This window comes from Pieris rapae, chromosome 2 (genome assembly GCF_905147795.1).
Source record: "Pieris rapae chromosome 2, ilPieRapa1.1, whole genome shotgun sequence".
NCBI classification, from domain to species: Eukaryota; Metazoa; Arthropoda; class Insecta; order Lepidoptera; family Pieridae; genus Pieris; species Pieris rapae.
The window spans coordinates 7510616-7532131 of NC_059510.1; the positions used below are offsets into that span (position 1 = coordinate 7510616).

Consider the following 21516-nt stretch of genomic DNA (forward strand, 5'->3'; position numbering starts at 1 on the left):
ATGTTTATTACAATGCTTTGGATTTATTGTGCCTACATGATATTTCGTGTTGCATAATTAATTCATAACTTTTAGCAGAAATAAATTGCTAATACTTTTTCAACAACCATCACAATTATTTCTTAAAAAATATATTAGTTGTACATATAAACGGTTAAATACAAAAGGTCGATGGACTCATTATCCGCACACAAGCTCTCATTAGGTCCTCATTAAGTCATGGCTAACTAAGCCAGCCTAGTTCCTTCTAGAAGCACAGAGATCCCCTGGGCATATACTTAGATACATTAAACGTTTAATAAATTTTCATAAAAAACTAAATTTTTACAATTAATCGGCTATATGGTACACAGAAGAATTTAGAACACAGATATTACACATTCGTGTCATAAATAATCCTTTCCACAGATAATACCTACACTTTATAATAAACTTTTTTTTGTTTTTCTGTAACTCTAAAACTCTTACTATATTCGGAAAATGGTAGCATCATGCATCTTGTCCAGTTAAAGTGACCTAAATGTGTTCATCACAAAGAAAAACACTAATATATATTCGGAGCACTGTTTATGCCACACTCTAGCTTTTGTCTAATAACAAATAATTTTTTATTATTAAAACCAGAATAATACTCGAAAGTTGTACTTAATGGTAAAAATGTACTTATGTTTTGGCCAACTGGGATGTGATTGCTTCCAAAAATTTAAAAGTTTATTTCAACATAACTTTATAAAGAATTTAAGTACATATGTACTGTAGCCTTTAGTGTTGCTTTTGTGTTTTCTATACTTTTGATTTATAATGTTTAAGCACTAACAAAAATAATATACATATATATGTATAATAATAATAGCCATTTGTAGTATGTACTACAAATGGCTATTATTATTTGGCTCCTGTAACATTCATAATTGTAACCTCATTATGTGTTTAAATGTTGCAAAATAGAAATTTATCTCTTAAAAATCTTGAACTGTAGCCTAACATACCAAAGTTGTTCTAAAATATTATTTTAATTTTATTATTACTTTATACATTAATTAGTTAAATAATGTTTTGTGATAAAACATTGCACGTTCCAAAGGATTAAAATAAACAAAGCATTTTTAGTTTTATTTTATATTTATATCGACACATTAACATATAAAATAAATAAAGATAACTGTAACATCTCCCTTATATTATTATTTTTATTTTGATAGATACTTAGTAGGTACATTTATTTGAAGCTTCGCCTACCTTTATAAGCATCTACCTATGGTTATAGTTTTTAGTGTAATTGTATTGCTTGACAGCGGACTTGAAATTACGACTTCGGATTTTGATTTGATTTTATATAAATATTCGGATAAATAAATAGGAGCAGTTGGCCGACGACTCAGCGTCCGGCTTTCCCTCCTGTGGTAGTAAGTTCGATCCCCGGCTATGAACCAATGGACTTTCTGTCTATGTGTGCATTAAACACTTTTTCGTACGGTGAATAAACACATCGTCAGGAAACCGGCGTTTGACGCTAAACTCGACGTGAGTCAGGCAAATAATCACGTTGAATTCTGGCCAGAATTGAGGTTTTAGCTCCATTTATTTTTTGGTAAAATAAATTCTTATTTGAAGCTTACACACATTCCGAAAAACAAACCCTGATTCTTATATAACAATTTAAATCAGGCCAGCAATTAATGTGTAGAAATGTTTAATCTATTTCCTATTAATGTAAATAGGAAATCGAAAGATTATCATATTCTATATTGAAATAGACAATTCCAATAAATTCTAATCAACAACAATTTAATTTTGTGAATATCGGAGCTAAATTAACACATCAATTACCAACGTATTGTTCAATTAATTTACGACAAGCTGAATTATTATTAATTATGCATTCACGTTCAAACGAATTTAGCCGTATTACACAATGTCCCCCGGCGCATTCGTCATGTTGCTTATGACATCTCCAAAAGTCTAAAGTTGTCTTTCCGCAACATCAATGTCATTAACATGCGGTAGTATTTTTGTATTACGGTTTCCTTACGATGTTTTACTTGATGTATCTACGAAAGACTAGGCGGTATGGTCGAAAGACTATATATAGCCTGCGCTATGTGCGAAATAAAAAAAATAAAAAAATTGATGTATCTACCGATTCTTGACAACTGGTAGGATTTTACCAGGATGTTATATTATTGTTCTAATCCCTACGAGGTCAGAATCTGATTAGCCGTGACTAAGTGAACACTCGATAGCGTAACGTCGAATTACATCGAGAGCCGATTATCACGCCTGCGCCCATGGGCGTTGAAAACGTGACTTCATTTGAATATCTGAACGCTGCCTAGAGGTGATGGGACTTCACACATCGCTTCGTTAGCTGTTACACAAACGTATTAAAAATTCAATAGTGACAATATTATGTTAAAATCAGTGTAATGTCACAGTGATGTGATTCAGGCCAAGCTAAGCTCGCCAAAACAGCCCGGCTTAAGCTTTAAAGGCCCTTAAGGCCAACAGCGAGATTCCATTAAAAAATAATAATATGGTCTTGGTCGTAAAAATATGGAAAAATGTTATTGTAAATTTATTTTGGCTCTCTACAAAATGCTTGTATAATTATGTAGTGTCAATGTTTTGAGCTTTTGAAAGAGTATGCTACGTTACGATCTAAATAATAATGCTAATATGTCTTCTTCGACAGCTTCGTCGTCGTTATTTAGGTCGTGTTAATGGTGCCATACAACTCCCTCAACTGCTGACTTCACCAATATTGAGAACCTCTCAAATGACAATTTTAAGCAAAGTATAAGTGATGCTATAGATTTTTTGAAATACGAACTAGTCATGCATGTAGAAGAAGTAAATATTTTTGAACATAAATGAAGATGTTAAAGATACTGAGACGAATTTTAGTACAATTTAAATATTGTACTATTGAAGTTGTATTATTTTTGTACTTGGATACATGTGGGTAGTCCCCAATGCGGTTATCACGAAATCTCGCATTATCTGTTTTACATTTACTTAGCCTGCACTGTTTGTTTTAACAGCCCTTAATGCAATATGCCAGAGGTTAATTCATGATTTTCCGCACCTTTCAATTCTATCCTTGTACTGGGAAATACCGTATTGCTTTGTACATTCAGGGGTTACTATGCGTCCAAGTTTTAAAGTGTCCATGGGCGGCGGTATCACTTAACATCAGACAATTGCAACCTGTTCTATAGTAGAAAAGTTCAGATCATTCAGCATTTTTTATATTGCAAAATAAATTAAATAAGCTTTTATAACATATATGTATATTCATAGGATATGAGGAATTATTCGCAATAAACCGAATTAATTGAAAAATGTTTTTTTTTTAATTAATACCCATTTTTGAAATACTCATATTACCTACCAGTGGCGCTAGTTTATAGATGTATGTATGTTATGATGTATATATGTATATTTCGTGATCATTTTCATTTTCCTCATATAATGTGATCAGCCTCTATACCTGACACATTCTGTCGACATTTTGGTTCTAAGACATTCCAATTTATTTATTGCGTATATAAACAGCAAGCAGCAACATGGATGATAGTCGCTCGTTAAACCACGCCAACACTGCTATGCATATGCAAAAAATCACTCAAACCAACAAGGTATAAAAGATTGATAACGTCGGTTCAAGTTAATAAAATACCGATTCAATTGTAGATAATTCGAAACAGTTAACAAAGTAAACTCATTATGAGATAATAGAAAAAGGTTTTTCAAAACCAATGACGTTTAAAAGACACCGCAGTCAACAGATTAAAAACTAAGACCTTTTTTAATCTTTTTTTAATGTCAAGGGATTATTTTAAACTGTATTGTTAATTTGTTTATAGAAACAAGTAAAGCCCTTAATCTCTAACGGTTACCAAAAAATAGCTCCACTAAGGTAACGGGTGTATTGTCGCAAAGGTAACTGTTTTTTAATTACTTACATTTCTCTTTGTTTATATAGAAAATAAAAATATTTTAACAAAAATCTATAAAAGGATTGTCAGCCTTCGACTTGTACGAGAAATGTGAGACTTAAATACACAATTTTTATCACTTTTTAACATAATTATATTTTTTGTGTTTCACCTAAATGTTTATTTTAAATAATAAAATTTGAACTGTTGAACTCTTTTTATATTAACGGTGGTCAAATCTGACATTATTTATTTAAAATAAGAAAAATAGTTATTATAAGATGGTTTAAAACCCATATACATATATAATATAAATCTGATTGTGAATTGAAATAGAACATACCCGTATATTATTGACATACCTACTAGCTGAACCGGCGAACTTCGTTCCGCCTGACAGTCTTCTAATAATGTGTTTACTTTAGTTAAACTTAATTTAGGTTAACAAAAAAAACATTAATACAACTTTACTAAGCTGCTAATACAGAAATGTTTTGCCAAAAGATGGAACCAATTACTTTTTGGAATCATATTTTTTTTTATTTATTTATAATTCGATAGCATATCCGACATTTTATTACTCATTCTGCTATTCGGAGTTTACAACAGTCCACCTAAAAAGAGATAACTAACTTCATTTTATATATTAAGAAGATTTTGGAACAATATTTAGTATTCATAGTATTCAGAGTTTTTTGTGAGTTGAAATAGTACCTACATTAGTATATTATTGACATACCGAGTAATCTTAACTGGCAAATAATAAACGGCTAAACTACATTATTTTCTCCAACATTGATTTTGTTTCCTTTAGAGACCAAGATGCAGTTGGCGCCTGGCAGATAGTACCGGTGCCCCAGACCTGGTGCGTTCCTCGCTCAACATATAAGTATCGCAATTATTCAAGCTAGCATTAAAGGTACACCGCCACATGGACCTAACTTGTTAAATTTATTTTAGTTTTCAATTTTTAATTATTATTATTACATTTATGGTCAATTAATACGTTACCTCATTGGTTTTGTGACTAATTGTATATAAATATTTTATTTACAAGTTAGGACTTTAACAAGTCTTTGATTATTATTTTAAAATCTCTTAGCTGTATGGATAAATAATATTATTTATTATTTAAAGTCGATTTCTCCTCTCTATGAAATCGATTTCAATACAAAATCTAAAAGATTTGTACTTATTTAATATCAAGAATCAATTATTAACATCGCGTTGTGACGCGTTGCTTGCTGATTTCGTAAAAACAATAATAAAGACATAAATTTTAATTAATTATTAACATCACAATACTGCGGTTGTATCTAACACATTTGTCCCTAAGTCCCACTGTGTCCCCACACTTCCTACAGCATTATAGGAAATCCTGCGTAAGGAAAGTAGTTCCATCCCACGCCGCCCTGGACCTAACCAATCTGAAGCTACTAACTATAACCAATACTATGATTTCTGTTCTATAGGTAAGGGTAGTCCTTAGAAAAAACTACTGCCGACATTGATATGTGTTTTATTGTAGGCGCTAATAAAAAATAACAAGTGAAGATTTTAGACTTACATACTGAACAATACATTAATAACAATTAGTTTATCATTGCTGGTATAAAATATCGTATGACTTCCTTTTGGTATACATTTATGTAGTTTAACTCCTTTCGAACTAGTTACGCTCTGCATAAAATCGCAAAGCAAACAAGCAACCTACCACAAGTTAATGAAGTTCAAAACATAAATTAAACAGTTTAAATTGAACCATTTAATGGGTCGTGCCGTGTCGCTTCACTTAATACTGATTACTGTTGATAGTGATGTGCTTATGTTATCGAGGATCTTTATATCGATATTAAACTATCAAAGTAGTTATACCTCTTGATGTATTGCCACAGAAATCTGTGAAATTAAATGTTTATACATGACGATAACAAGTCGTAACTTTTAATTGTAATATTAAACAATTAAAAATTGTATAAACACACATTTTGTATAATTCAAGATCCCTATTTATAATACTAACTAAATTATTAAAGGATATAAAATTTGATTTGTTATTAAAACTGTTTTATTTAGTGTATTATTATAAATCCTGGAAAAAACATTCCGCTGAAATTAAAAAATGCGTTTGATATGTCATTGTTTCCAGATAATACAGACTCAGCAATGTGTTTGAACTGTTCCCCAAACGCTTGAGAACACATTTATGAAGTTACATTCTTGATCTCTCAATAAAACAAGTTCATTTACATTCCTGTTGTGTCAAATTCCAGCTATCTTAATAAACTCAATCAATAAAATCTTTAATTTTACGACCCTTATCAGAAATTATCGATATAAACGCAACACTAGTGGAATCAATAACAAAATCGCGGAACAATGGTATCGTGGTGTGTGGGCCACGCGGGCGGTCTATATTAGCGACACCCGTCGTATCGATCGCATGCAATCCATCAATAGGCTTTAACCAAATCTAGTTTTTTTTAAAACCACGGGTTTCACTCCGGGAGTACCCGCAGAAGTGAAAACTTGAATATTAACGTTGTGCATTTTTGATATTTTTGAATGATAAGAGAAAAATTTTGCACGCTTTAATTATCAGTATGAAAGTGCTATCATTTATGTGGTAGAATACAATATTTATTTATTGTGCTATCGTACACAAATATGACAATTTATATTACATTAAATATCCAGCGCCAGCTGTCTACATTCCATCCGTCTTACGAATTTTCGATCAGATCACGTGTCCTTATGCGAGTTTAACATTTTTACCCATTCCAAAAATGGCTCGCGTGTTCAACGCAGCTAAAGAAGTTTTCACTTCAATTTAGGTAAAATAAAAATTACATTTTAATTTTACCAAAATTTTATTTAAATTCTGACAGCATACGGGATAATTTTTATTCGTATTAGTAATATTTAATTTGAAATAATAAGGAATTAAATTCTCCTAAGTGCGATATTGTAGTTGGTTCATTCTATGACTGTCATGGCTGCTATGACTGCATTTTTGAAAGTCCCGTAGGCTCATTCGCCTTCCATATTATAAAAAAAAAAATAAACGTGTAATGAATAAATAAAGAAGTTGTTTTTTATTGTGTCTAATAATTTTATAAAATACTAAAGAACTCTTACTTATATAATAATAAGAAGACCAACAGGCAAAGGCTAGTTTACAAATTTAGCCTAATTTGTGGAAATATGTCGATGTAAGTATATTGTTATGCGTCATTAATTACAATTTGTATTCATCTGTTAAGCGTATAATTTTCATTAAATTTATTTAAATGCATTCATTTGATATGGGATTATAATTATATGGGAAAGTAAGGTGATGAACATTACATATGGACTGAAGCGGTTGTCAGAGCGTTTTAATCTGGCTTTAAAACAAAGACTTTTATAGTTATAATTTTTTTGTTGTTACCGGATTACAATATTTCAATGTATACATTAATCTTTGAAAAAAAGGGAATGATAGATAATAGCAACTTTATTAGTTTACCGCCCGTTTCTTAAACTTGTATTCGATTATTCGATAGCCTTACCAAACGGTAGTTTCATCGGTGATGTAAAATTTGCTCGTCTACAGCCATCGCCATCAACCATAGATACTACTACTACCTAACTGTCCTTGGAGAAGAATGATAAATACATCAAACAAATACGCCCTATTCAATGTTGTAGCCCTACTTGGATAAAATAAAATCTTTTTTACAGTATTGTTCAACATTAGAGACGATAAGATATTTTCGAAATATCAATAAAGTTTTATGTAAAAACGTTACATTTTTGTTCAGTCGAAAACCCTACCTTATCAATACAGTTAACAAATTCAGTTAAATGCCAAACGTATCGAGTCATTATTGATAAAGTACCTACATCAGTATTCAGTATCCTTCGACAAACTTCAATGTAACCACAGTCTTAAACGCCCATAGCTTCGAGCCACATATAAATAACTTAAAACAGCCCTCTGCCTACTTTTGTTTGTTAATTTCTTTAATTACTCAACGCCAGCACGAACAGTAATTAACTGTTTGAAATATAAAACTTGAAAACAATATAACTAGCAGTTTTTCTCAATTACACTATAACTAAGACGTTATTCAAACGAAAGTAGGTATTTAGTGGCCTATCTATAGTGTAGGACAGTGATAAATGTTTCTGTTGAAAATTTTAGTGTTGCCAAGGTATATTTAGTTTTGTTGAGTTTTTATTTTATTTTTAAGAGAATTTAATAGTGACGGTAACATGGAATGCCCTTAAGATTATTTAAGAACTATGTATTATAAATACATTTGAATTGACGCACATGGTAAGTATAAATTATAATATCAAGAGAATATTAATTAATGACATTTAATATTCTCTTGATATTATAATTTATAATATCATAGATAAAATGTAACACTAATACGGTGTCATAAAAATACAATGTCTGGATAATAATAATTTCTTATCGTACTTAAACAAATTATATTTGTCTGAATCGTTAAAACAGTTTTATTAGTAATTTACGAAAATCTAGTTAAATAAAGAATCATAACAATGCATGGCAACATTATTTTAACCCGTAGGCAATTTCGAACGTTTACCAGTTACCACAACGTGTAATTAGAGGTCTATAAAAACTTGGTAATTAATTTAGTTGCGTTGTGCATTCAAACCGTTGTGCGGGTGAAAATTAATATTTATTGTTGACATTTTTTGTTTTATTGGTTATTAAAATCGCCGCATGGAATTTGTTGGAATTAAAAGCTTGAGTCGTCGCTCATAAAGATTTTTATCAGATGAACTTGACAAAGTATGTAAATAATAATTAATATTTATGTCATGAAAAAAATAATTTATTAAAAAAAGAACCAAAGGTACCTACTTAATTTGATTAAGTAAATACTATATTTTTATTGTTATTATTTTACCAACACTTTTTTCAATTATAATAAAAATAATTGATATTGTAAAGTGTAACTTAATCTACCCGTGTCTATCTCCTCTTAAGAGGAGCGGAGGGTTTGTTCTCACACAGTCTAAGTTGAAAGTTACTAGAAAGTTATAACTATTGCCATAAAAAAAGTTAGTATAAAAAAACCATATAGGCGATTTACCTTTATTTTAATGTTAATATTATAATATTAACTTTGCCAAAAGCCTTCATTTTTTTTAACCTTAAATCATAGATTATATGCATTCTAATGAACATTATCTGTGCATACGTAACGGAAAGAATCAATCAATGTCATCAGACAAATCACAAATTTGTCAAAAATTAAAAAGTTAAAAACCCAATTAAGCATGAAAATGTTTTTAAAATGTAAATTGTATGTTGTTTTTTATAATTTAATTAAATTATTAATATTTTAATGTGGTTTTTTAACCAGATAAGACTGATGCGTTGATAAGGCAGGAACGCCATTAAGTACATGTTTAATGCTGAGAAATTTATATTTAATGGGCTACCGCGTAAGTAGTTCGAAATGCCTTACAATTTGCTTAGGTCTCACGTTTTTGATGGGATGTTTCATCGCTACGCTACCAATTCCCCCTCCAGGTAAGTATTCAAAAAAATACAAGTTATATTGTTCCAAATTATCTTAGACTCAAAGAAATTAATGTATAAGTAAGACATGGTAATTTTTATATTTCCAAAACACAACTGTTAAGTGTAAGTTTTACTACCTCTCGTAAATTTATTTTATTACGTTCATAGTAATTACAATTGTTTGCAATATTTCAGAGTCACAAAACCTCCAAATTTCTGTGAAAAAACTTGATAAGAAGCTGGCTATAATAGTTCCTTTTAGAGACAGATTTGAAGAATTACTAGAGTTTGTACCACACATGTACAAGTTCTTAAAGAAACAAAATATACTCTTTGATATTTTTGTTATACAGCAAAAAGACAGCAATCGTTTCAATAGAGCCTCACTTATAAATGTTGGTTATATTTTCACTAAAAAAAATTATGATTATATAGCAATGCATGATGTGGATTTACTGCCAATTAACGATAATTTAAAATATGATTACCCAGGATTGGGACCTTTACATATTTCATCCCCTGATACACATCCAAAATATCATTATGCTACTTTCATTGGTGGAATACTGTTAGTATCACGGGATCACTTTAAGCTAGTCAAGGGAATGTCTAATAATTACTGGGGATGGGGCCTGGAAGATGATGAATTTTATGTTAGATTAAAAGATGCAGGTTTGAAAGTTTTCCGACCAAAGAATATCACTACAGGAACTGAGAACACATTTAAGTAAGTTTGTCTGATTAATATTTTTTATGTCATTATGCCTAGTATACAGTTATGTCAAGTGATCATACTGAAGCTCTAACCATTTATCCTTAACTGTGTGCAAAATAATGTTTTATAAAATTAATAAATTTTTACACTTTTGCCATGTTTAAAAGTTTAAAATTTTTAGACATATCCATGACAAAACATACCGAAAACGGGACATGAGAAAATGTTTCAATCAACGTGAGGTGACAAGACATCGAGATAGGGTGACGGGGGTTCATGATGTTGCTTATACTATTCACAGCACCCATAGTGTAGTAATAGATGACTTTCCTATTACTGTTGTTAATGTGGAGCTGTTGTGCAATAAGTCTGTTACACCATGGTGTAAATGCCCTGAACCAGCGAAGGTTAAGAATACTAAGTAAAAGTGATTTAAATCAAGTGCTCATATTAAGACATAAGCATATTTGGTACACATAATTACCTTTTTTGAAATAGGACAAAATTTTGTTTATTGACTCTTAAATGCCTGATTCTGGTTTCTGAAAATTAAATTACTTTTAAGGAATACAGACATCAAATGTCTGTTTGAGAATTCAGTAAGATTCTCATTATTGTGTTGGACTTGCCTAAAGTTGTAATACTCAAACTTTTACACACCAAAGACTAATAAATTTTTTTAGAACACATCTATGAAAAACAGAATTGGGCAAAAGAATATTTTTCGAAATAGGTATAAACTTATTTTAAAATTAATTTCTGAAGTAACCCATATACCCCACATACATTATAAGATTTAATTTTTCATGTGTATTAAAACCAGTGTATTCTGTATTTATATTTTCTAGTCTTATCTTTACTGTACTGATGAACAAAGCAATATACATATTTTACAAATTTTGGTGTTTTACTAAGGATACTTCAAACAAAAATTATGGCATTATTACAGTTAAAGTATCGTATGACGGCACAGTCCCTACTATAAGCCCTAGTCAATTTTCTTCATAATTATTCATAAACATCTTATAACATACATTTTAATTGTTTACTTGTACAAAGCGAGCGCACAGGAATCAGACACCCACATAGTTTTGTAGTATTTTTAAAATAAGTATGAATTTGCACAAGTACAACAGATGTAATGAGAGTCTTACTTGCTGAGTAAACTAAATCCACCAACCATTATGGTCATAAATTTAAAATTTTTGTTTGCACAAATAAATTGTACATTTTCTAATTTAAAGCAAAAATACATATCACATTTACTTGAAGCGCATTAAAAGGAACATAGCATGTTAACATATCATACGTTTGTTTATAATTAAGACAATTCAATAATAATAGTAAAACAAATACTTAACTACCCGCATTAAAGGAGACAAATTTGGCCTTATTATAAAAGTGAGGCGGATTTGTCTCGTCTCTATAGTCAGTTGTTACCATCGTCACTTTTTTATATACTTACATTGTTTTATTAATAGGCCAAAATCACAAATTGCACTTAATTTTTTCTTTTTTTTTATTATAACATATATTAAGTATCTTTGACACATTAAATAAAATAACTAAAAACGAAAAAAGCCCCTATAAAAATATAAGTTTTAATAATTTTTATGAAACAACCATAATAAATAGTTTTCAAACGAGTAAACTATAAATTAACATTTCATTATTAATGTTTGAATGTTATATTTTGCATTTACTTAATATGCTAATAAATAGAAAAATTCAAATAAATTTTATATTAAAACAAAACACTAATGGTATGTAAAAAATATATACTCCATATACATAAAACTTTAAATTATAACAAAGTACATAAATCTTCTGGCCAAGTCAAGTAATTAAACTAAGTACGTCCAAGTTCTAACAAATATTTGAATCACGTATTAAGATTTAAAAGCAGTATTTATGGTAAAATTACACTTACTGCTCATAATTTATCTAAACCGCGGTAAACCCTTTGCAAACTACTACTATAATCCATAAATAGTTATTGAATGTTTAAGTGAATATCAACTATTTAATTAAGACTTACAGAGGGTGCTCCCACCTAAGCAGGCTAATTATTATTATTCAGATTATAATAATAAGAGAATTCATATAGATAAATAGCCATATACGCCAATGCTAACAAAAAATAGGGCTTACAGAAAGCATCGTGACTTTTAAGCAATAGAACATTCTAGATGCCGCAATTTACGCGACTCTATATAGGCGCGTAGGGCGACTTGTGGCCGCATGACGCGCAACATGTCAGCTACAGAGGGCAACCTCCTCCCTGAAAAAAACAAATGACAGTAGAACAAACTAACATATACAAAAATGATAAATATGCATTACGTGAAAATAAATCGAAATCTACATATCTAATACAAAAACATCTATTACTGACACAGACGCTACAACAGTAAGGAAAACTAAGTTTTTACCTTCCATCACTTTTACCTATAAAACACTGAACAGATTTTGTTATAAATGTGTGATCTTAATGTCTCAAGAATGTATTAAATATTAACATTAACTAACTCTTCACCGAGATAAAACGAAATAGTAATATCTTCTGATTATACATACGTATCGGTCGTATCCTGATTTTAAAAAATACAAACATTTAAAAACATACGAAACTATTCGCCTGAAGCCAAAAACAAACTACGTGCTCATTTATGTTAAAACATAAATATTAGAGCGACACATCAAACTGATAAATTTTACAAGGGTCTATTTATATTATAATTAGGTTATAAACAAAAATACTATAACTATAGACATTACTAAAAGGAGCTAGATTCAAAGAGCTAACAAAATACAAACGAAATACATGCCGTATAGGAGAAACGTAAAGCCTCGACAGAATACAAAAACTAGGGGGACTACAATAAAAGTTCACTGTCACAGTAAATATTTATTAAATAATTTTCCATAGAAGCTTTACTTAGAAGACATCAAAACTTAACATTACGAAAATATCATAGCCACCGAAGTTATCACTGTTAAAACTACAAACACACGGGTGTGTGGGAAGATAGGATTAACAGCATCTCCATACGAGTCGAGTTGTTTTTCATTCCTACATTACATGTCGTATTACATTTTCTACTACGTTTAATTATACATTTATACGAAAAAAATTATAACAAAAATACTTGTGCAATTCATAATTTTTTCATCCAATTCGATAATTTAACTACGCGAATTAGTTAAAAATTAACAAATGATCAAGCTGTGATAAAATAAAAATAAGATAAAATGTGTTTATTTTGGAATACAGGTATTCCACGTTATTAAATTTGTCACAAAATTCCTATTCATCGGCAAAGAAGACTCTTTTACATGAAAATTTATGATAAATCGTGTAAGAAAAAGATAAGGTTATATTATTTAGGGATTGTCGGTACAAAATTATTTATTATAGGTCATATTTAAACAACAAAAAAAAAGATACACAATATTTGACACTACGTTTACGACTATCACAGTATAATTTGACACAAATACAGAAACGGCCGAATTTTAATTATTTTTCAAGAATCATAAAATATTTCAACATCAATTAATTCGACCCTATTTACATATAATAAACATTTAAAATGTAACAATTTATACTAAGTTTAAGAATTGTAATGTAAACCCCTGCGAGCTTTTGACATACATTTATGTATGTGCAATGGAATATGCATACATTTTAAATAATGAAACGTAATTTCTCGAGATTACATCATTTTCAACAATCAATATAGATTTGTATTATATTTCACAGATATTTTTAAATAATTTTTATGATAAAAATAAAACCTCTTATATACTATAAGTCGTAAAGGTTTATACACATAGATAGAAAGACATTATATAATTCAATAAGTCTAAGATAGTAATTACTCTAAAGGAAGTACAAATTTGAGCATCTGTCTTTTTAAACTAAAAAATGTGCGTAAAAATTATACGATATTCTAAATATATTATAATATTGATACAATAAGTGCGGGTGTAAGATTTATAAGTCTTTATAAACGCCTATAAAATTTACAATATATTATTTAGTAAATTATTGACTTGTTTTGTGCTAAATTCATTACAAATTCGTAAATAACTTTGTCAGCCTGACTACACAAAACGTTTATAGAAGAAATAGGATAACGTATGACAAAACTAAATTACCACATTAAACTTGAGAAATTCGAAAAATCAGCCCTTATTTAAATAATTAAAAAACATTAGACAATCGCTTCAGTGTCGCTAATCACATGGATACCGTGTTTGGTCAGAATGAGTTTAACTATATCGTTACAACTGCGGGTTTTATAATTTCTACTCTCATCTTTAAGTTTAATACTTTTGACTTTATCACACAACTTACTCACTTCAGACTTACTTTTTTTCATCTCATCGGGTTTTAGTTTCCTTATAGTCGAAGAAGAACATCTCTTTTTGGGTATTTTCTTCTCAACATTTCCTTCGCTCAACCTACGCTTGCTCAAATCGTAGTTGTCCAAAAAACTGTCAAGCGAATGAGTTTCAACACCTACCTTGTCTATGGTATGTTGAGTGACGTCACTGACGATTTTGACAGCTTTCCCAGGTACGTAGGTTGGTGACACCTTGTCAATGTACGCCATCTTTGGTTTTAGGTTGTTTATGGGCGTCACAGTGTCCGTGTGGGATAGAATGGACTTTTTGGACCGTTTGACAGTTATAGTTTCGTCGATTATTGAAGGCTTGTCTCTGATTGAGATGAGAATGTTTTTGAAGCTAGTCTCCTCTGGCGACGCCATAACGACATCTTGCGGGGACTTATCATACATAATATCTGTGTTATACTCACTAAATCCGAGCAGCATGAACAAATAAATTATTACTTTCTGTTGAAAAGAAACTTTTATTTTTGTCAGCTTCAGATTGACATGACGTTTACGGTTTATAACAATAGCTTTTGTGAAACACCAAAATATACTTTGTTGTGTCTATTTATAGAGTCTTATAAATAAGATTAGTATTACAATATTAATTCTACATATGTATTTTATTAGCTTCCTATAACTCCATAAAAATAAGTTCGAATACTCACGTGACATTGGCCTTACTCCCATAAAGTTGATTCTGTCGTACGTAAGAGATGACGTTGTCATCTGTCAAGTATTTAGCGCTTTCGTTCCTGCGCAAAAGCCGCCTGAGAACCGTCGAGCTTACTTCGTTCACTATATAATTTGTTACCAGTATTACGTTTTTCTGAAATAAATACGGAGTTTTAAAAAGTTACACTTTAAAGATGCACCAGATGCGAAAGATATTTTTATATATATTGTAAGAGAAACCAAATATAAATATATTATTGAAAGTAAAAATTACAATATTTAATTAACATTATGTAAACTTACTCTATATTTATAAAGCATGTCTGACTCGTATATGAACCTGCCAGGGTCGCTGCCGGCCCGAGACACAACCACTATGCCATGACGACCCAAAATCGCTTCTAACTGTAATTTTTATGCGAGATGTAATACGTTACAATTACATAACATTTAAGAAAGATTGAAGCAAAAAAAAAAATTTCAAAAATATATTTTTTTTTATATTAAAACAATACATTTCACCAGAGAAACGTTTAAGAGCCTGTAAAAGTGGTTATTAAGTTAAAAATACCCGAAAACTAATCTTTCTTGGCTAGCTTTTAGTTGGAACTGGTAGTTGCATTCTTTTAATTCTACTTTGATATATTACACTACAATTTTGAATAAAAAACTAAATGAATGCGTTATCCGTTTAAGCTTTAAGTGCAGATTTAATAGCATATTATAACATGATACTTACGTCATCATCAGACCACAACCCTGGAGTGGCAAAGGACTCTAATAGATCGGCGCCGCATAACAACTTAACTGTTACGTCTTCATTGTTACCATTTATGTGATTCGAGTTTTGGTCTTCGATGTTAACGTTGAGGATGTCGTCTGGTAACCATGACGGAGGATCCGTGTGATTTGCCGTATTTATTATGTTCTGGAATACATACCAGATCTATGGTATCGTATGGATGCAATTTGAATAAATTAATATGTGAAGAACTTCGTCTTAGGTCCAGCGCCCATTATCGGCATCGGCTAGAAAGGGGATCTTTCGGCAAATGCAAACGCACACTGTTGGAAACGATATCTTGGCATGCAACGTTCTTAGGGATGACGAGGCGGCTCAATATCGTATTTCTCTTCAAAACAGTCTCAGAGTTGATACAACTAGTTGCCTGAGTTGTATTTAATATGATGGATTGGAATCTAGTGCTCTTAGCAGCTCTTGCTGAAGAAGAAGAGAAATCTAATCAATCATGAGATTTTGAGTGAACAGCCTTTGGAATCAACGACGTCCTGTGAATTCCGGCGTACCAAAGGATCCCGAAGTATCCCGAAGCACCCTCAAAGCTGCCGATGCAGTAGCCTCAAGCTTACTTAATACGAAGCGGTATTTTTGTTACTACGATCATATAGCATGGAAATTTCTACTTTATTGCCTTGAAGTTAATGTATCTGTAATTTATATATAATGCTTTTTATCACCTAAAATCCTCAGCTGTTCCGAAACCCATAATGATCAAATATTTCATACTAAATTAATAGCATATACCAAATTACTACCAAAAACGACGACGTCTTTTATGAGCAGAAGGCTAATCATCTAGAAGCTTATTGATTTATGAAACGCATTAAAAAATAGGGCCATGATCTAAAAAGACTGAGTTATTAAAATTCAAGTACATCGTTTATAACCACATTTGGTTTTATCTATAAAAACAAAAATAAATCGCAAAATATATTGCCAAGCTAAAAATTCGAGTATTACTTTTTAAATTATTCCTTAAAAAACCTTTAAGTCTCTTCAAACCTTCATTCTTCTTCAAAAAATCTAAGTCTCTTTGCGGTAGTATAGCATCATTTTCTTAAGTATTATTTATTTATTTAGTACTCCTACAGCTAACATAAATTATATAAAATTACAAACAAATATACTGAGAATATAGCCAAAGATGGAATACATAGATGATACATACATTTAACAGCAAAAATATTTAAAAAAGGGAATAAACAAACAAAAATTATTTAATACATTTGACTAAATGTGCTTTAATTTATTTAAGCCTAAATTAGTTGCGTTGTGTGATGATGTAAAAGTGTGTGTACGTGATGGTGTGTATGTGGGGTGTGCTCATGATGTGTTTGCGCTATGGATATTCCTAATACATTTTTTAACAACATTCCGCGATAACCTAAACAAGTCAAGGCCCAAATAGTGGTCATTGTATGTCCGGGCAGCGCGATACAAAACTGAGATTTTGTATGTAGCTAATAAAAACGTATGATCAGTAAAAAAAAATAATATTGCGCGAAACGAAGTTCGCGGTTTGTAATATTATATAAGCAGTTAACCGCAAATGTATGGCGTTATATCTCCAAAAATATTATACAGTATGAGTCATAGTAAATTGAAATACCTGCGATAAGCGGTGACCTTTTAACCTGAATAGAACCTTGCTCAGTAACCTTGACTTACCTATCGATCTGGGTGATTCAACGCTAATTCAAGACTTGCATTATATTTATGCACCTTGCTTATTGTTTTAAAAGAATTAGATGAATAAGTAAGATTGAATCTAGTCTTATTATATGACTTTAGCAAGCGCGGTAGGTATTGTAATCATAAGGCAATTTTACGTCATGACACCATTTATCCACAAACTGAAATTGATATACCTAGTTAGCTACTGTTGACAGGCATTAATATACCGCGTCGTAGTCGCCTATTATCTTTCCCCTTCACCCACCTTCACGGGCCTGCCTTGTCTATAATTTTTTGGTTAAATCTTGCAAACATATGTTTTTGCAGGTTAGACATTTATTGAAAGACAACATATTATAACACAACACCCGAATTAATGTTAATATTTAAACTATACTAATATTATAAAGAGGAAATATTTTTATGTTACTTACATATGTTTAATAAATTGGCTCAAAAAGTAATGGACCAATTTTAAAAATTATTTCAACATTATTATTGATGTAGGCTATTTTAATTGCAAGACAAAAATAATTTTTCACTGAAATTTGAAGTTATGATAGATTTAAATCTCAGTGAAATGTTTTTAAAAATTACCTGTAGATGTCTTTTATTCTGTTACCATTGTATTTACATGAAGTCCCATACACAAAGGGAGCCAGCATTACAATACACTACATATTTATAAAATATATATATACTAAATACATTGTTATTTAGGTATGTCCGCATGTACAGTATGTTAATGCCAAATTGTTTAAAAAATAAATATCCACTGGGCTGTTAGTTTATAGATATAACTTGGAAATAATTAAAAAATTGTCTTTACTTGATGGTATTGCATAGATGCTCTTGTTCTTGTCCAGCCAGTCTGCTGAGTCTCCCACTCTGACACTTTAATCCAGCCAGACGACCGTAATGCTAACTTGAGCATTGCTATCCTGGAAAATAATTGTGTCCGTAAAGCTAGGTGGTCTACTACTATTACTATACTATTTATTAGTTCAGTTTATTTTATAGAAAATTTATTAAAAAAGTACAGCACTAGCTGGCCTTTCATTACAAAGTTGATGGAATAGAATATGAATATAATTGCTGTCTAACATAACTTTTTTATTAACCAGGCACTGAGGTTCAGACCACATTAGGTATTTTATTTACAATGTCATTTTTATATGAACATAATATTTCATATACATATATGAATAAAAATAAAATATAACATAATTAATTAATAATTTCATAAGTTTAACAAAAGAGGAGACCTCTTCTGTTAAACTTATGAAAAAGGTTTTAAATTCCTGTAGAAAAAGAAACAGTGTATCTGATAGAAATAAATAAGATATACATTTATATGAAATACATTAGATGAATTTTTACCTATGATTTGCAGCAACTAAATCTTTTTTTCCATATGCATCATGTACTGGTGATACTATACCTCCAACTATTACACCAAGACCAAGGGAATGTATATAGTCTTTTGCGATTTCTGGAATCATTAAAAATGCCGTAATGTAGAAAATACAACATTTTTGGCCTCTACTACTTACTACTACATAATATGTATGTCCGTTACTGTACGGTCATGATGAAATAACATTTCTTTTTTCTTTATCTATTAAGTATATTTTAAATCTTTATCAGGTTTTCATAAGACAAAAACACAGGAATAATAAGGTAAGACTTAAATAAAATAGAATTTAGTCAGTAAAAATATACGTACCAAACATTCGTAAATGCATGTACGTCGGCGGACTAAAGCTTCCACAAGCCATCAAAACAATTTTACCTTGAGACATTTTAACTTTAAATTGATATAATAGCTTAGATTTAAAATAAATAATAATTAGCTAAAAAGGTCAAAAGTTCAAATTCAAAACACAACACCATTCAAATTTCTATATTATTTATACCACAGATTTTTAGGATTTTGTGATGTTTCCACAGATTCAAATATCATCAGAGACACCTATAAAAAGTTATGATCTTTTTACGCATTACCCGATATCCTCCGCAGCTATTTTTACGCGGTTTTTTTTTCTTAGTATACTACTAAATATTTTATTGTTTTGAAACGTAAGTAGGAAACGTATTACTGACTTATGTGCTATAAATGAAACCATAGACTACTCAAAAAGCTCGAAAGACAGTTTAATATTCTGCAACTGCCTTAGGCCAGACACAGTGTTGCCAGAGTAGCGGATTTCCCCTAGATTTAGGGTATTTTCAACCGAGTTAGGGGCAGAATATGGGGAAATAATATTTGGGGTTTTTTAGGGGAAATTTCAAAAACAAGCCAAGTACAGTTTGGACTCATTTCTGATTTTGGAACCAAATCTAAGTACGAACACATCGTAAGAATAGGATCCATAAGTTTAACCTTACTAATTTTATATTCGTTTGAGATATCAAGAACGATATGTTTTTTATTTAATACAAATTAAACAATAACTTTGAAATTCAATAATAGCACTTCAAAAGAATTATTTCTTTTTTGTATTTGAAGGTTTTTGAACTTTCTTTTTTACTTAAAATATTCTATATTATTAAGTGTCGCATTGGCTTTTAGGTTTTTCTCATGGTCACCCAGATTTCGGGCGAGGTGTCCTAAACATGATGATAGGGAGGAGAAGGGTATTTCTCAACTGGTTAGGGTATCCTAGAGGATTTCTGGGGGAAATTAAATTAGTTTAGTGGTATGCGCGAATTCCATCTGGCAACACTGGCCGGATGCTTAATGTCAATTGCCAATAAAAATTACAATTTACATTGCATACTGCCAATTGCCATCGTGTTCACCATCACCGTGTCGGTAATTTTAATTTGTAAAGGCGATAATATAGTGGTTTATACTTTTGCTCTCATCTTTATGATTTTATTGTGCAAGTTAAACGTGTGGTGGTTACAACTCAAAACAAAAGAGACGAGAAGCAATCTTTTGCATTAAAAACTGAAATTTAATTAAAATTAAAAACTACCGTCAAAAATCATGAAATTTACCAAAAACAAAGTGAAGCTCTTAAGTAAGCTGGATAGACGGCAAAATGCTCTCTCTAGTTCTGGTAATACAAACAGAATTCTGAAGAAAAAAATCAATGCAAAGAAAAAAGTATCTTTTCAAAAAGATGTTTTGTTAAAAGAAATAATTCACAATGATAAGCTTGTTACTCCAGTGTCAAAAGAAAAAATTGTTAAATCTATACAGAACAAGAACCCACTTCCAGATATAAAAAGCCATGTAATAAAAATGAAACCAGTTGAAAAACAGAAAAAGCGCCAGAAAATGCAAATAAATGACACGAAGCTGCTATTGAGTCTCATAAAAAAGAGAAATTAGTGTTTACCCTCAAATGGAATTATGTTGTGAAAATTTTATATGGTGTAAAAAAATGTTGAACATGAAATTAAAGACAATTCCTAAAAATTACTTCTCATTTTTGCTAGTATTTATATTACCTTTATTTTTTAATTATTTTCTCTAAAAATGTATATTAATATGTAATAGTAACTACAGGAACCCAATTTTTTTTATTATTTTTCATGTCATGGACACAAAGATATAGCTGTAATGTAATGTTCCAGTATTACATGACATTTAGAAAAAGAAATATTACACATATTTTCAATACAAATCGTTAATTCTATTACAACTCACTTAAAAATAAAAGAAAATCTACATTTTATCTTTCATTTATTAAGTCTAATATATTATCTTTTCTTTTTTCTTTAATTATATGTATTAAACTACAGAAAATTTATAT

General features: G+C 30.3%; 2 protein-coding genes across 6 annotated transcripts; one reads left to right on the plus strand and one right to left on the minus strand.

Annotated features, from left to right (window-relative positions):
- Positions 1-8116: 8116 nt before the first annotated feature.
- LOC110991476 (beta-1,4-galactosyltransferase 7) lies at positions 8117-11098 on the plus strand. Of its 2 annotated transcripts, XM_045632972.1 has the most exons (4): positions 8117-8134; positions 9326-9495; positions 9682-10213; positions 10383-11098. In XM_045632972.1, exons 2-4 carry the CDS (start codon positions 9375-9377, stop codon positions 10624-10626), a joined length of 897 nt encoding a protein of 298 aa, XP_045488928.1. In that variant the 5' UTR covers positions 8117-8134; positions 9326-9374; the 3' UTR covers positions 10627-11098. The 2 variants fall into 2 exon arrangements, with proteins under 2 accessions (XP_045488928.1, XP_022112569.2); XM_022256877.2 differs by lacking the exon at positions 8117-8134 and having other exon boundaries at positions 9220-9495.
- Positions 11099-11962: 864 nt separating this feature from the next.
- On the minus strand, positions 11963-19805 carry LOC110993274 (nicotinamide/nicotinic acid mononucleotide adenylyltransferase 3). Of its 4 annotated transcripts, none has more exons than XM_045632974.1 (8): positions 19479-19803; positions 19133-19244; positions 18582-18693; positions 16016-16204; positions 15580-15681; positions 15270-15430; positions 14577-15025; positions 11963-12482 (listed from the first exon to the last, which is right to left on the minus strand). In XM_045632974.1, the coding sequence occupies exons 1-8, from the start codon at positions 19552-19554 to the stop codon at positions 12370-12372; spliced, it is 1314 nt and encodes a 437-aa protein (XP_045488930.1). In that variant the 5' UTR covers positions 19555-19803; the 3' UTR covers positions 11963-12369. The 4 variants fall into 4 exon arrangements, with proteins under 4 accessions (XP_045488930.1, XP_045488932.1, XP_045488938.1 ...); XM_045632976.1 differs by having other exon boundaries at positions 14566-15025; XM_045632982.1 differs by having other exon boundaries at positions 14731-15025; positions 19479-19800.
- Positions 19806-21516: the final 1711 nt, after the last annotated feature.

Bases quoted from the DNA above. Each gene is read 5' to 3' on its own strand.
- LOC110991476 (XM_045632972.1), top strand. From the start codon at position 9,375: ATGCTGAGAAATTTATATTTAATGGGCTACCGCGTAAGTAGTTCGAAA. The intron at 9,496-9,681 runs GTAAGTATTCAA...GCAATATTTCAG, and splicing joins GCTACCAATTCCCCCTCCAG to AGTCACAAAACCTCCAAATT. The intron at 10,214-10,382 runs GTAAGTTTGTCT...TAAAATTTTTAG, and splicing joins GGAACTGAGAACACATTTAA to ACATATCCATGACAAAACAT.
- LOC110993274 (XM_045632973.1), bottom strand. From the start codon at position 19,554: ATGTCTCAAGGTAAAATTGTTTTGATGGCTTGTGGAAGCTTTAGTCCG. The intron at 19,245-19,478 runs GTACGTATATTT...TAATGATTCCAG, and splicing joins CATGCATTTACGAATGTTTG to AAATCGCAAAAGACTATATA. The intron at 16,205-18,581 runs GTAAAGACAATT...TATGTATTCCAG, and splicing joins CATCTATGCAATACCATCAA to AACATAATAAATACGGCAAA.